This window comes from Megachile rotundata, chromosome 7 (genome assembly GCF_050947335.1).
Source record: "Megachile rotundata isolate GNS110a chromosome 7, iyMegRotu1, whole genome shotgun sequence".
NCBI classification, from domain to species: domain Eukaryota; kingdom Metazoa; phylum Arthropoda; class Insecta; order Hymenoptera; family Megachilidae; genus Megachile; species Megachile rotundata.
Window position 1 is genome coordinate 17,087,818 of NC_134989.1, and position 13,110 is coordinate 17,100,927.

The 13,110-nt window shown below is 51.4% G+C and overlaps 1 protein-coding gene across 1 annotated transcript in view; it reads left to right on the plus strand.

Moving 5' to 3' along the window:
- ds (dachsous cadherin-related 1) overlaps positions 1-13,110 on the plus strand; it is a 209,956-nt gene that overhangs the window by 183,741 nt on the left and 13,105 nt on the right. Inside the window, exons 4-12 of the mRNA XM_076533993.1 lie at positions 1,499-1,662; positions 1,747-2,151; positions 4,165-4,573; positions 7,030-7,308; positions 7,379-7,602; positions 7,692-8,358; positions 8,444-8,794; positions 11,065-11,391; positions 11,683-12,169. Of these exons, the coding sequence (XP_076390108.1) occupies positions 1,499-1,662; positions 1,747-2,151; positions 4,165-4,573; positions 7,030-7,308; positions 7,379-7,602; positions 7,692-8,358; positions 8,444-8,794; positions 11,065-11,391; positions 11,683-12,169 (3,313 nt within the window). The remainder of the gene's footprint in view (positions 1-1,498; positions 1,663-1,746; positions 2,152-4,164; positions 4,574-7,029; positions 7,309-7,378; positions 7,603-7,691; positions 8,359-8,443; positions 8,795-11,064; positions 11,392-11,682; positions 12,170-13,110) is intronic.

The following is a 13,110-nucleotide window of genomic DNA, read 5'->3' on the forward strand; positions in this document are numbered from 1 at the left end:
CTAAATTTATAAGTTGCATCCGAATAAAAGTGAACTGGTCCATAAATACGATTTATTTTATCGCGACAGATCACAGTCCGCAAGCTGCGATATCGCTAAATACTTTTTAGTATCGAGTAGACTTCGTAACGGATTTAAAAGCAGTATGTACAGAGAGCCGTAGCACGATAACCTGTTTTTCTCTTCAACTTATCTCGACCAATCACTACGTTTCTACCTGTGCGCGAACTTTATCTCGGCATCCGCGTTACAGCGTTTTATTTGCAAAACCGTTCCACCCGTTAATTTCAAATAAATTAAGCGATCCGCGACACGAGCGTGTCTCGCGTGAACGCGCGCGCGTGTGATCGTTGACGAAAGACCCGGGAGAAAAATGATTTCCTCGAGATTCGCGGGCAACAAAGGATCGATCAATCGAGCTCGGCTAAATGTCACGAAGATATTCGCGGAGCGATCACGAGACAAAGCGATAACGGTTCTCCGGAGCTGTTCAATAGCGTGGCTAAGAGCCAGGACGATCTAGAAGTTGAACGCAAGAACAATGCCACGTGGGATTCCGCGTGGTTTCGCGAGGACGGAACATCCCTGCGGTTCTCGGACGTGGGCGGACAGGGAACGGCACTCGTTATGCAGGAAACATGCTCCGCTCCGCCGTTCGATCGTTCATCGCGTCTGTCAGCCGGTGGTAATGATCCTTCGATTTGCCTATTAATTGATTTCCTTCGATACCGCTACAGCCGGTTGTTAATAAAGTCGATCGACGAGTCCGAGTACCGGTCATTTTTTCCACGGCTTCGTTTCGATCATTTTTTCGTCGAATTAATAGCGACTGGCAATCGCAAAACGAGAAATCTGGACCACGGAGAACACGAAAGGTGCATTCGCGCGATCTAGGTCGACGCGAGAAGTCTCGTTTATAGTCGGCCGACTCTGGTATTTCTTGGATAATTAGAGAGGATGGATGGCTGATCGATGCACTTTACGGTACTGTGTTTACCGAGATCGCGGCCATTCGATTCAATCAGTCGATTATGGCGTTCGGAACGACGAATCGCGTAATTCCCGTGGATTTTTCGAGCAATCTGCTGGACGAAAAAGGAAACGAGTAAAATGTACACGTGAGAACAAGCCAAACTTATAATTAACGAGCAGGCTGCTTATATAGTATCCTAACACTTTTTCGTCATTTTTGCGCTTTCAACCTTCCCCACCCTCTTCGTTTCCGCCCTTTTTCCTCCTCTTCTCGTTCTTTTTACGAAACGAATCAACTGTTCGTTTGGCAAGGTCCAGGGATGGGGGATAGAAAAAAGAAGGAAGAAAAGGAATTAATACGAGGCCTGCATCGCGTTCATCGTATCGCGCAGTCTTCTCCTCCATCAAAAGATTTCTCGAGCTTCCGACGCTCGTTCGTTCTTAAAACGATCATTATTTAAAAGAAACGTATAAAAAAAGACGCCACTTTGTAGCCATTTAATAACGATAATAACCATGTTCGCAGGTGAACGGCCGAGCAGATTTTATTTGGTGAAGGAAGAACCGGATCTAACGATGGACCCGAGCACGGGTATGCTGCGAATTCGCCAGTCATTGGATCGAGAAGCCCGGGACAAGTACATTTTGAGCGTCGAGGCACGTAATGGAATATCTGTGGGCTACTGTCAGGTAAACCGTCAAGCTGTTTGGCCGAAGGAGACCGCGAACTTGCCGATTTAACCTGAATCGTACGCGTTTGCTTGATCGTTGCAGCTGGAAGTGAACGTGGAGGACGTGAACGACAACGCCCCTATGTTCCCGACCACCAATGTGCGCATTTCCGTGCCGGAATCGCATCCCCTTCACACGGCCCTCTACGTGGCTCACGCGACCGATCCTGACATCGTTCCGTCGCACCCTCTGCGCTACGTTCTCGGCCAGAACAGCAACGACCTCTTCGGGATAGACGGCCGTACCGGGGAGCTGTATCTGGCCAGGAGATTGGATTACGAGACCCAACAACGCCACGGTCTCCTGATAAGAGCGTTGGACGGTGCTGGCCTCTCGGCGAATCTCAGCCTGAGCGTCGAGGTGCAGGACGTGAATGACAACCCCCCAGTGTTCGAGAGGAACGAGTATCACGTGGAGGTTCCCGAAGGCGCCAAGCTCGATTCTCAAGTGAGAAAAATCTTCATTAGACGCCCGTCACGCGGCCATTTGTTTGTCGATGAGACACGCGTTAGGATCCTCTTCCGAGAGAGAGAGAGAGAGAGAGGGAACATACAGAAATTCTGGATCGACGAGAAACGAACTTTCTTCCCACTACCCTTATTCTATCTCTAAGACCGTTCGGTAATTTAATCGGGACAACCAGGAAGACGATTCGTCGTCGAACCTTTGCTCCGTTACACGAGCCTCCTCCGGTCTTATCCAACAGTTTCCTCGTTGTTCGTTCGATTAGACACGGCGAACGAGGCGAACGTAGAAGAAGAAGAAGACGTTGACTCATCGAGTTCACCCTGTCAGCGGAGAACAGAAACGAATTAGCTGAACGGCGAGGCGCGCGAATGATTGGTCGACGATGCGGATTGCGAGGTTACTCGACAGACCAGTTCGGTAAAGGGATTGATAGAGTATAACCGATAGTTTGATAGAGGAACGCGGTTCCTCGTTGCCGCGATACACGGTACGCGTATTGCTCGAGCAGCACGGTGCTGGGATTGATAGGTAATCGTTGATAGGCCTAACAGAAATGCAGCGCCCAGCTGTTCGTTTTATGAACAACCTTCGCTGGTTATCCCGCTCGAGTCGGGTCATTTATCGTGGCTAAACACCATCACCGGCGCACTTTGAGCGAAACGTTTCGCCGTCTCGCGAAATTTCTCATCCGTTCGCGTCGATCCGAACGGCGTTTCGTGTTCGATCGACGAAGTTCGTTCGGGTAACTTCCGAGAACCGGGACGGGAGACGGGGTTAACGAAACGGATATAGAAAACGGAGGAGGCTCGCGAAAGAGTCGTTAGCCGGGTCTCGGCGCGGGAACGCGTTCGTCATTCGTGCAGCGCTATCTAGCCGCGGAACGAGCGACGAACAACGATTCCTCGCGATGGTAGCCACCGGTGGACGTAATCCCGAATACGAGGATACCGATGACGAATGGCCAGGAGATCGTCGAGGCGAGATAGGTCCGTTAAATGACGTCACATTTTTAATACAGCGTATACACGACGAGGGTACGATAGAAGAGGAGACGACGAGAACACCGCACGTTCCTCCCTTCCTCTTTCTTTCCCTCGTTCGCCACTCGATCTTTCGTTCCATCTTTCTGCCGGTATACACGTATATATCGGTGCTATCTATCGGCGAAACAGATCTGTGAGCTGTCGGTGGTATCCGGACAATATCTTAGCCGCGGCACAAGCGGTGAGACAAGGAGAGGGCCAGGGAAGTAGCAGCCGGCGAGAGTAACCTGGCTACAGTGAGCGTAACCCTTCACCCGCCGCGAACTAATAACGTACAGTTAGACACATTACTGCCTGCTCCCACGTCAGGTTCTCCTTCTAATGGTGTGCCCGATCTCTATCCCCCTTCCGCCAGCTTTCCGTCCTTCCTTCTTCAACCTTCGAACGCTCCTTTCTATCCTCGTCCTTGTCCCTTGCTTCTTCCTTTTCCCCTTCTTCTTCCAAGAGCTTTCTCTCTCTTCGTTCGCCATCCATCATTGCCCGTGCGCCAGCTCCGTGCACGGGATACGAAGTTATATATCCTCGATCCTACGCTTCTTTTTCTCCTTTTCTTCTACATCTTCGACCTCCGTAATTCACGATCCTCCCGCGCTGGAAAACATCAACCGGTTCGAACGCATTTAGGGTTCGCGGTCTTCGGGTGCGTTTAATTAATACGGAACGACCGGATCGACTGGTCTTGTCTCCTCTCGCCGACCTCCTTCCCTCTTTCTCTCTGCCGCCCTCTTTTTCATCGATCTACCTACAACGACTTTTTTTCCTCTCCAACGAGAAACGTTTACAACGCAGAAATTCAGATTTCTCCGCTCCCTCTCGCTCTCTCTGTCTCTCTCTCTCTCGAGGAACGGGAGAGTATCGTAATTGTTGTACTCGTTTTTTCGCCGCTGCGCCGCGCCGTATCGGTGTACGTAAAAACAGCCTCGTAAAACAACTTGTTTCTGTCCGACAGATTCTTCAGGTGACCGCGGTAGACCTTGATACGGGCAACAACGCACGGTTGAGTTACCGGCTTCAAGGATCCTCCGCCTTCCGGATCAGCCCGAACACCGGCTGGATCTATTTGGCGCAGATTTTGGATCGCGAGAGCCTCGATCGTCACGCGTTGACGGTGCTCGCGACCGACAACGGTTCGCCGGCCGCGACGGCAAGCGCCTCCGTTCTGGTCACGGTGCTGGACGACAACGACAACGATCCCCGTTTCGAAAAGGACTTTTACGGTTTCGAGCTGCTGGAGAACCTGCCCTCGGGTACGCTGGTCGGATCCGTGAGCGCCTCCGATCCTGATCTTGGCAAGAACGCTCTGCTCAGATACGCTGTCGTCCAAGCAAACAGCAGCTTCACCGTGGACCCTGACACAGGTGAGACATCCCTCCTTTAACTCGCGATTTCGCCGTTTACAGTTCGGTTCATTCGAAATCGATACGAGTCCACCGTATGTACCTTCTACCGACGTGCTTTCTTTTTGTCGCGGTCGTCTCGTGGTCGAAACGACGTTCGAGTGTTTGCGAAAGGTGTTCGTCGATGGTCTCGGGGAACGAGAAAAATATTAGCGAATCCTCTGTTTGCGAGTCGAATCTCGACGAAATCAACTCGCGTTCAAGATTTATCGTTCGAAATTCCTTTCGTGGCCGGATGAAAAAGAGAATTTAAAGAACGTTACGGAGCCAGCTCCGTTAAGAAAAGAGAATGATGTATTAGAGTTGAATTGGTGCGGTCGTTGAGCAAGGCGCGAGAAAAAGGTAGAAAGAAGCGATTAATTTTCTAAATAGCTCTTGGCCGTCGACGCTCTTAATTTACGCGTCTCTGTTGCGTCAACGGAGCGAACGGCCCTTGATGTTGCCATACCATTGTTGAACAAGCGGTTCCGTGACGATTGTGCAACGCGTTAGAAGCGTTCGATAGATCTCATGCTCGTTTCGTAAGTCGTCGAAAACGCCTAATGAAATCGGCTTCCAGCCAACGTACAAAGCTCTCTCTCTCTCTCTTTCTTTCTTTTTCTGTCTCCGTCTGTCGTCGTTGTCCGTGTTCTCGTACGGACGCGTGTCACGGTGCAGGCGCGCGCTCGAGATTTATCGCGTCCGAAGAACGAAAAAACGAAAAAAAGAAGCGGTAAATTTATTTTTGATACGAATGCCTTTAATTGGAGGCCCGTACAACGCAATATCGAGGATACCCAACGATTATTTCGTTTTTGTAACATCTCTGTCTCTCCCCCTTTCTTGGTTCGTGGATATCAAAGTATAATCCTGTAAGAGCGGTGCTTTCACCTTGGCCGGCGTGTAACGAATCACCAGAAAGGAGGCCCGGGTTCAGCGCACACCGCGAAACCGGCACGCACGATGCCTCTCGTATATGCTACGCGCATACGCGCTTTGATTGGCATGCGACACGAGAGTATTTGTGTACACGCTGGTTCCAGACCGGCCCGGTCGTCTTCCTCTTCTCGTATCCACCGAGAAGTCCGGCCGACCTGTCTGTTTGTGGAGCTGGGACTTCTTCGATCACTCTTGTGCGCGAACATCCGCTCGAAGAGGTACGAAAATAAAAAATAATAAAGGCTGTCACTGTGTCGGAAGTATCAGCCGTCTTCGCGTAGTCCTACATTAACAGCGATCCGTTTCGTGTCTTTCGATCGAGTATGTCTTTTTCGTCGAGTAACGAAAGATTGTTACAATGTAGAAAACTTGTACGCATCGGCGTTGATATGTCGCCCTTTGTTTCTTAAGGTTGCAAATTTTGGAAAAACTCGAACGAGATTTACGGGCAAACAAAAAGGTTCTCCCCCTGGGCAAGCATTCTTCGTTTGCCAAGAATCTCGGCGTCGATCGTGGAACGAGCTTTCCTAACGCGCGGTTCGTCGAGCATGGATTTCCAAATATTGGAAGAGACACGCGGGAACGGAAAGAGAGCCGGTACCCCGTGGAGGGGATCGAAGAAGTCAGTCGCACGGTCCCACGGTTAACACGAGAAACGCATTAGCACGCGTCCTACGATATACTTCTTATTGTTCCGCGATGGTATCCCTCGATGCCGGCGCGTTTGCATGTTTCTCGTCGATCGTTTGTCTTCTCGACGACGAGCAGAGCCGCGTCGACGACGTTCTGCCGCGGTGGCTGGTAGACGAGGAGGGACGCGTCCCGACTGGACTAGGTACGTCGAGAATTCGTGGAGGCACGCGGTTGCCCCGTGTGTCCCGGTGAACACCGACGCCGCTGCTTCGACCCAACGTACGAATTATTATCCCGATCCCTTTCCACGTCTCGGAATAGTTCTACCCGGTCGGCTAGGTGCTTGCTTAATTACCCATAAATGCGCCGACCGGTCGAGAAGATGGCCACGCTACACTCTTCCTCCTCTTTTTCCTCGCCCTCTTCTTTCTCTTTTTATTTCTCTCGGATACTTGTACCGTTCTCGCGACTTCTGTTTGCTCGGCCCTTGCTACGATTATAATACGCGTAGCTGGTCCGTCGAGGCGCGATGCTGGAATTCGAGCCTACGAGCGAACGAACGAACGCCGATTATCCAATTAATCGTTCGCGTCCGAGAAAATTGATAAGGTTGGTTTACTCGTGCGGTATTTACGGGAGTATTTCGCGATCGATTCCAGGCATCTTCTAAAGATACGTTTCGATCGAGGAAACAGCTGCGGTATATAATCACGCAGGTCGAGATGAAATAAATGCGAATCGTAAACGACTATCTGGAATCGTCAGCCGTGAAATGAAGCGTAGAGCTTCCATTACCGCTACTTGATCGTTAATAAGAAAATGAATCAAAACGAATCTACTAATGTTCTTCCGTTCGTGACTTTCAGGCGAGATCACTACCAGAGAACCGCTCGATCGCGAAACCAAAGGCGTGCACGAGCTGGTGCTGGAGGCTCGAGATCAAGGTACGCCTTCCAGGGCGGCTAGGGTGCCTCTGAAGGTAACCGTGTTGGACGTGAACGATAACTCGCCCGAAATCGTGGACCCTCAGGGTGACGTGGTCAGCGTCAGGGAAGAACAACCACCGGGAACGGAAGTGGCGAGGGTCAGAGCGCTGGACACCGACCTCGGAGAGAACGCGTCCGTGACCTACACTATTCTCAAAGGTAAAAACCACCTGTCCGAATCACCGGTACCGGTTGCCGGAATCGAACCTATACGCACGTTTATCCGCAGACCGGGATTCCGACGGCTACAACGTTTTCACCATCGACCCGATCACCGGCATGATCAGAACGAAGGCGGTTCTCGACCACGAGGAGAGAAACGTGTATCGAGTGTCCGTAAAAGCGACAGACGCTGGTCGGCCACCACGACACAGCATACGAGCGTTAAGAGTCGAGGTTCTAGCCCTCGCGGATAACCGGCCGACCTTCACGAGCAGCAGTCTTACCTTTAACGTGAGTGTCATCCATCCGTCATAGTACACCTCTCGTTCGTCGGTCTCGACTTACTTAGAGCTTCGATAACCGATGGAAAACCGATTCAGGTGCGAGAGGATGCCAGCATAGGACAAGCGGTGGGTTCGGTATCGGGCGCGGGCCCAGCGGGTCGCGTCGCCTTCACCTTGGACTCCCTGACGCCCGTCAGCGAGTTTCCAGCGTTCGACGTGGACCGTAGCTCGGGTCAGCTGGTGGTCGCCCATTCGTTGGATCGCGAGAACGTTAGCGAGTACCACCTGGAGATCAGAGCGCTGGATACCACCTCGATCGGGAACCCTCAGAGCATCGCGGTCTCGGTGAAAATAGTCATCGAGGACGCGAACGACAATCCACCCCGGTGGCCTCAAGATCCGATAACTGTCCGGGTGTCCGAACGGGCCGTGATTGGCTCGACGATTTACAATTTGACGGCCAGCGATTTAGACAGCGGCCCGAACGGCGATCTTCGATACGGTTTGGTGGCCGAGTTTCCGTCGAGAGGCAGTTTCGCGGTCGACTCTCTTACCGGAGCTTTGACGCTCGCCAGACCGTTGGACAGAGAGGAGAGGGCAGAGTACACCTTGATCCTGAAGGCGTCCGATCGTGCTCCTCCCGGAGAACAATTGGCCTCGACCGTCACCGCGAGGATCATCGTTCTCGATCAGAACGACAACGACCCGGTTTTCGTTGCCCCGGAATCCACGAAAGTGGCCGTCACGCCGGATCTCCTACCAGGTGAGCGCGAACGTTTCGACTAAAGTAAAGAGTACAGTTAAGTAACGGAATTATAAAGCGATATCGTTAATTGGCGCGGTTGCAGGAGCGACGCTGGTGAGAGTGGTCGCGGTGGATAAAGACGCAGGTGACAATGGCCGTGTGTCGTACGTGATTACATCGGCGAACGAGGAGTCGAGATTCTCGGTGGGTTACGAGTCCGGCATAGTGAGCTTGGAGAGGCCGATGGTGAGGTCGACGGAGCTTGAGATTACGGCGAACGATCACGGTACCCCACCGCGAAAGTCGACTCTCAAGCTGACTCTGACGCTGGCTTCTGGACAGACCAACGGACCTCCTCGGCTATTGCTCGCCAACCCCGTGGCTAGAGTTTCAGAGGACCTCCAGGTTGGAGCACCGGTTCTAAACGTCGCCGGTCCTATCATCGCCGATCAGGGTAAGCGTTCAGCGATCTCTCTCAAAGGGTTATCGCGGTAGCGGGCGAGCCGCGCGGATCGTCAAGATCGCGATTCCCGATTCACCGTTTTATTCCCCGCTAAATACGCGAGATAAAACCGTTGGATTTACAACCGGTCAGTTTTATTGATAAATATTCACCGATGCTCGTATATCACTCGACGAAGATGATCAGATAGAGCAGCGCGTATATTCGGTTAACGCTCGCGAGGATAATGCGGAGGGACAAAGTCCGACTCGGCTCGCTCTCGGAACTTATCGATCTCCTCTCTACGCAAACGCACGCACGCGCGCACCAGCAGGCATGTGTGCACCGTGTAGCCGAGTGCCGCGACAAGGACGTAGGAGAGGACCAAAAATGGGCCTCTCGCGGCTACCCTTTTAGGTGCTCCGCTCGCGTCCTTATTGTTTCGGTGGTGCGTCGCCGCATAAAGTGCCAGGGAACAGAAGGGGCTGTCAATTTAGCGCTGTATAGGACGAGAAGCTGAAATTACAGTCTCCTATCTTGTCTCCTCTCCTTCCTATCCGTCCTATCCCTTCTCCTCCCTCTCCTTCTTTGTTCTCTTTCGTGGATTTTCGACTTGGCCGCGAGCGGTTCGCCACACGGACGCGCCACCTACACCTCCAGGCAGAATATAATCGTAGCCGGGTAGCCAGCTAATAGGAAAGCCCTGCTATGAAAATACCTGGAATAATTGCCTCGAATCCGGCCTGGTACGGTACGGCGTGATGGCAATATATAGTAAATTCAACGAAATGACTCGCGATACGGCTCCCTCCGGTCCGAGAGCGCGTTCCATCCGCGTGTAACGTGGAGTGTCGGTTTCCTTTCCTTCGCGGAGCAACTCTCTCTCGAATAATTTCGCGGAAGAATTCCGCGCACGAGAAAATTCCATCGTCGCGCGATACAAATAATCGTTCTTGATCGGATGCCTGCTACTTCCGGTAACAGCGTTCCCTATCGACGCGAATAATTGGAAAGAAAGAAAACGATCCTAGTCCTGCTGGACGTGTACGAGCCGCACTGAGTAAAACAGACGAAACGAGCACGAACACGATGATTACTAAAAGGGCGCGCAGAAAGTCCGATGTTCTCGGTCTCGTAGCAAAGCGTTCCGTACGGCCGACAACACGGTATATCGCTCGTTTTGCGCTTATCTAGACCGGCGCCCGTGTATCGGACGAGCGCATTAGCGCGCCCCGCAGAAACGGCAAAAGGCCCTGCGTCCCTCTATGCGATACCCCGAAGGACGGAGCCTCCCGCTAGGGCCCGGAACCGCGAGCCGCGCACAGAGCAGGAGGAGAAGCCAGAGACCGGTGGTCAGGACGAAAAGGGAGAACGAGAGAGGACGAGGCGAAACAATGGTCGCGTATATCATCGTGCCGCCAGCCTGCCGCGGTACGCATAGGCAAATCACCGGTTCCAACCGACCAGCCAACCAACACCGACACCCTCCTACCTGCGCCGCGATCGTGTGCGTGTCGCCACCGTAACTACCGTTCCGTTGCCCGCTGCCCCTGCGTCACGGCGCGGAGACGCTCTCCAGCAGAGACCGAGCTTCGTTGCGTGCCCGCTAGAAACGTCGATCTTTAAAAATTTCTAAATTATGAACGTTAACCTCCACGCTGACGATAGGGAATCAGGCTGCCTCGGGCAAATGACCCAAAGCACGACTGTGAAACGATAAGGTGAAAAAATGATTTTTTCTTCGGGAGGACGAAAATTTCGAAACGGACTGTATAATTGCGACGATCCGATGCTCCGCTCGCTTTTTTCCTTTTAATCTCTTCTGGTTTCTGGATATCTTCGACTGGTTCCTATCCCGCTCTTCCTCTCCGCGATCGTCGAAAGAACAAAACCATTTTGCGAATCGAATTTCGATCGGTATATTAACAAGAATTTACGAAGCATGCCGGGTCGCACCACGTGTCGATCTTCGAGCCGAGGGACACGATCGCTTTCGCTGTCGAAGACACGCGTTTATATATGCAAACTGACCGATAATTTTGGATTCTCCGCGAGGACGCGACAGGATAATGGTTCGGTGAGGGGAACCAGATCCCATGGTCGCGTGGTTCTAATTTCGCGAATGGCAGCAGGAACATGATTTCGTTGGCGCAGAAGTTTGCAACGAAACGGAAAGAAAAGAAACGAACATCCGTTTAATTTTATTCGACGGTTGGAATATCCACGGATAAAAAATATTGACCGGTACGTTGACAGAAATTCTCTGGTGTGCGATTATACAGGTAACGTCAGCTTCAACATTCCGAGCAACGTAGCCTCGGACAAGTTCGCCATTACGCCCGGTGGTTTGGTCACTCTTCGAGGACCCTTGAACCGTGAAGAGACCTCCCGCTACTCCGTCCCGATCTTGGCAAGATCCAGCAAGCTGTTGGATATTAGCACTCTCGAAGTTCTAGTCATGGATGAGAACGACAACAGTCCCGAGTTTCGACCGGGCTCGTGTTACACTCTCGCCGTCCCGGAGAACCAGGAGTCTTCTGTGATACACACGATAGCGGCAACCGATCTTGACGAAGGAAAGAACGGGGAAATTTATTACAGCATCGTCGGTGAGTTTCCTCAATGTTTCAATTAAGACCGATAAAATGTAAGCTCGGAAATAAGTAATAGCGTTCGTAAAAACAGCAATTTCAACGAAAACGAGAAATTCAACGCCTTAATTACTACTTAACTTCGCTTATTAACGTGCGTCTCACGAACGCGCTTCCTGCCACATACGATAATTAAAGTACTCGTCCCGGTTATTAACGTTTAGCGACCGATTTGTAGTCAATACACGACCTGTGTCGCATCTGAACGATCTGAAAGATAACAGAGTAGTTAATGTTCGAAATTTTCAGGTGGGAACATAGGCGCAAAGTTCATCTTGGATTCCGTGACCGGAAAGCTGTCGATGTCGAACTTGGACCGAGAAACCGTGGCCAAATACGTGCTGACTATTTCCGCGAAGGACAAAGGTCGTCCAAGTTTGGAAGCTCGCTGCAACTTGACCGTGATCGTTTTGGACGTGAACGACAATGCGCCTACGTTTGTTTCGAATCAGTACACCGAATCACGACCCCGCGGTGCCGTTCAAAATTCCGAATATCCTGGATTCAACTTACCTAATGGTTTCCCATATGCTTCCCCCAATTTCCCGACGAACGCTTACCTCAATAAGTACGTGGCGACCATTTCCGAGGACGTGGCTCCGGATTCCAGCATAATGTCCGTGAAAGCCACGGATCCTGATCAAGGGGTGAACGGAAAAATAACGTACTCCATCGCGGAAGAAACCAGCTGGCTGTTCAGGGTTGACAATTTGACTGGCGTCATTACTACCGCTGGGTGAGTTCACTGCTTTTTTACTGTTTGGTAATTCGGACCTTTTTTACGGTATTTCGTTCGCATCGTAAATCCGCAGCAGAATTTGAGACAATCGTATAATAGAGAATTTTTCCATCCGATCTGCGGGATACAATTTTCTCACCACTCTTTATGCGTTTATGCGCACTCGCGTCTCTTCTCTTTGCTACACCCTCTTCTCTTCTTTCGCCGACTTCGCCAGCAAGCTAATTTCATTCTGGCGTTAATTACCGCGCGACCTTTATTGCGAGTCCGATTAGGATCGTCGGTGGGATATTACGCCGGTACCACGGTGTCATAAAACGAGAAGTAGGCGCATGGGAGGAGTCGGCGAGATAAAGAAACAAGAAAGAAGAAGAAAAGAACCGTACGCACGTTGGAGCGATGGAGGACGACGGGGACGAAAGAAGGCGGAGGGTCTAGGAATGTCGTAAAATTATAAAGTCAGTCGATACGCCTCGCGAACGATGCACCGTGCTCGATTAGCCGATTCCATATGCATAACCCGTAGGCACGGACCAACAACGCGTTCCTTCCTCCTTCTCTCGTCTTCCTTCTTTCCAAGCTGCTGACTCTACTTCCTCCACGATCTGGCCGTGCACGCAATAAACCTGTATCGCGAGACATCGTTGGAACTATAATTTTTCTCCGTGGCTTTTGTCCCGTCAAGGTTGACCTTCGTTAATTAATAGATAACGCGACTGCGAATCTCATGACCTCTCACCTGGAAAGAACACGTCGACGTCGTTACTCGACGCGATTCTCTTTGTGTCTTCCTGTCTATTTTTTTGTCTTAACGCGCGTTTCTTTCACGCTTCTTTCTTTCGCGCTAAGTATTCTTGGCCGAGTGTTTTCGACGGAAACTTAAAAAGAAGAGGAAGAGGAAGGGTCGAAGGGACCGAGTCTCGAGTAAGGGAATCGAT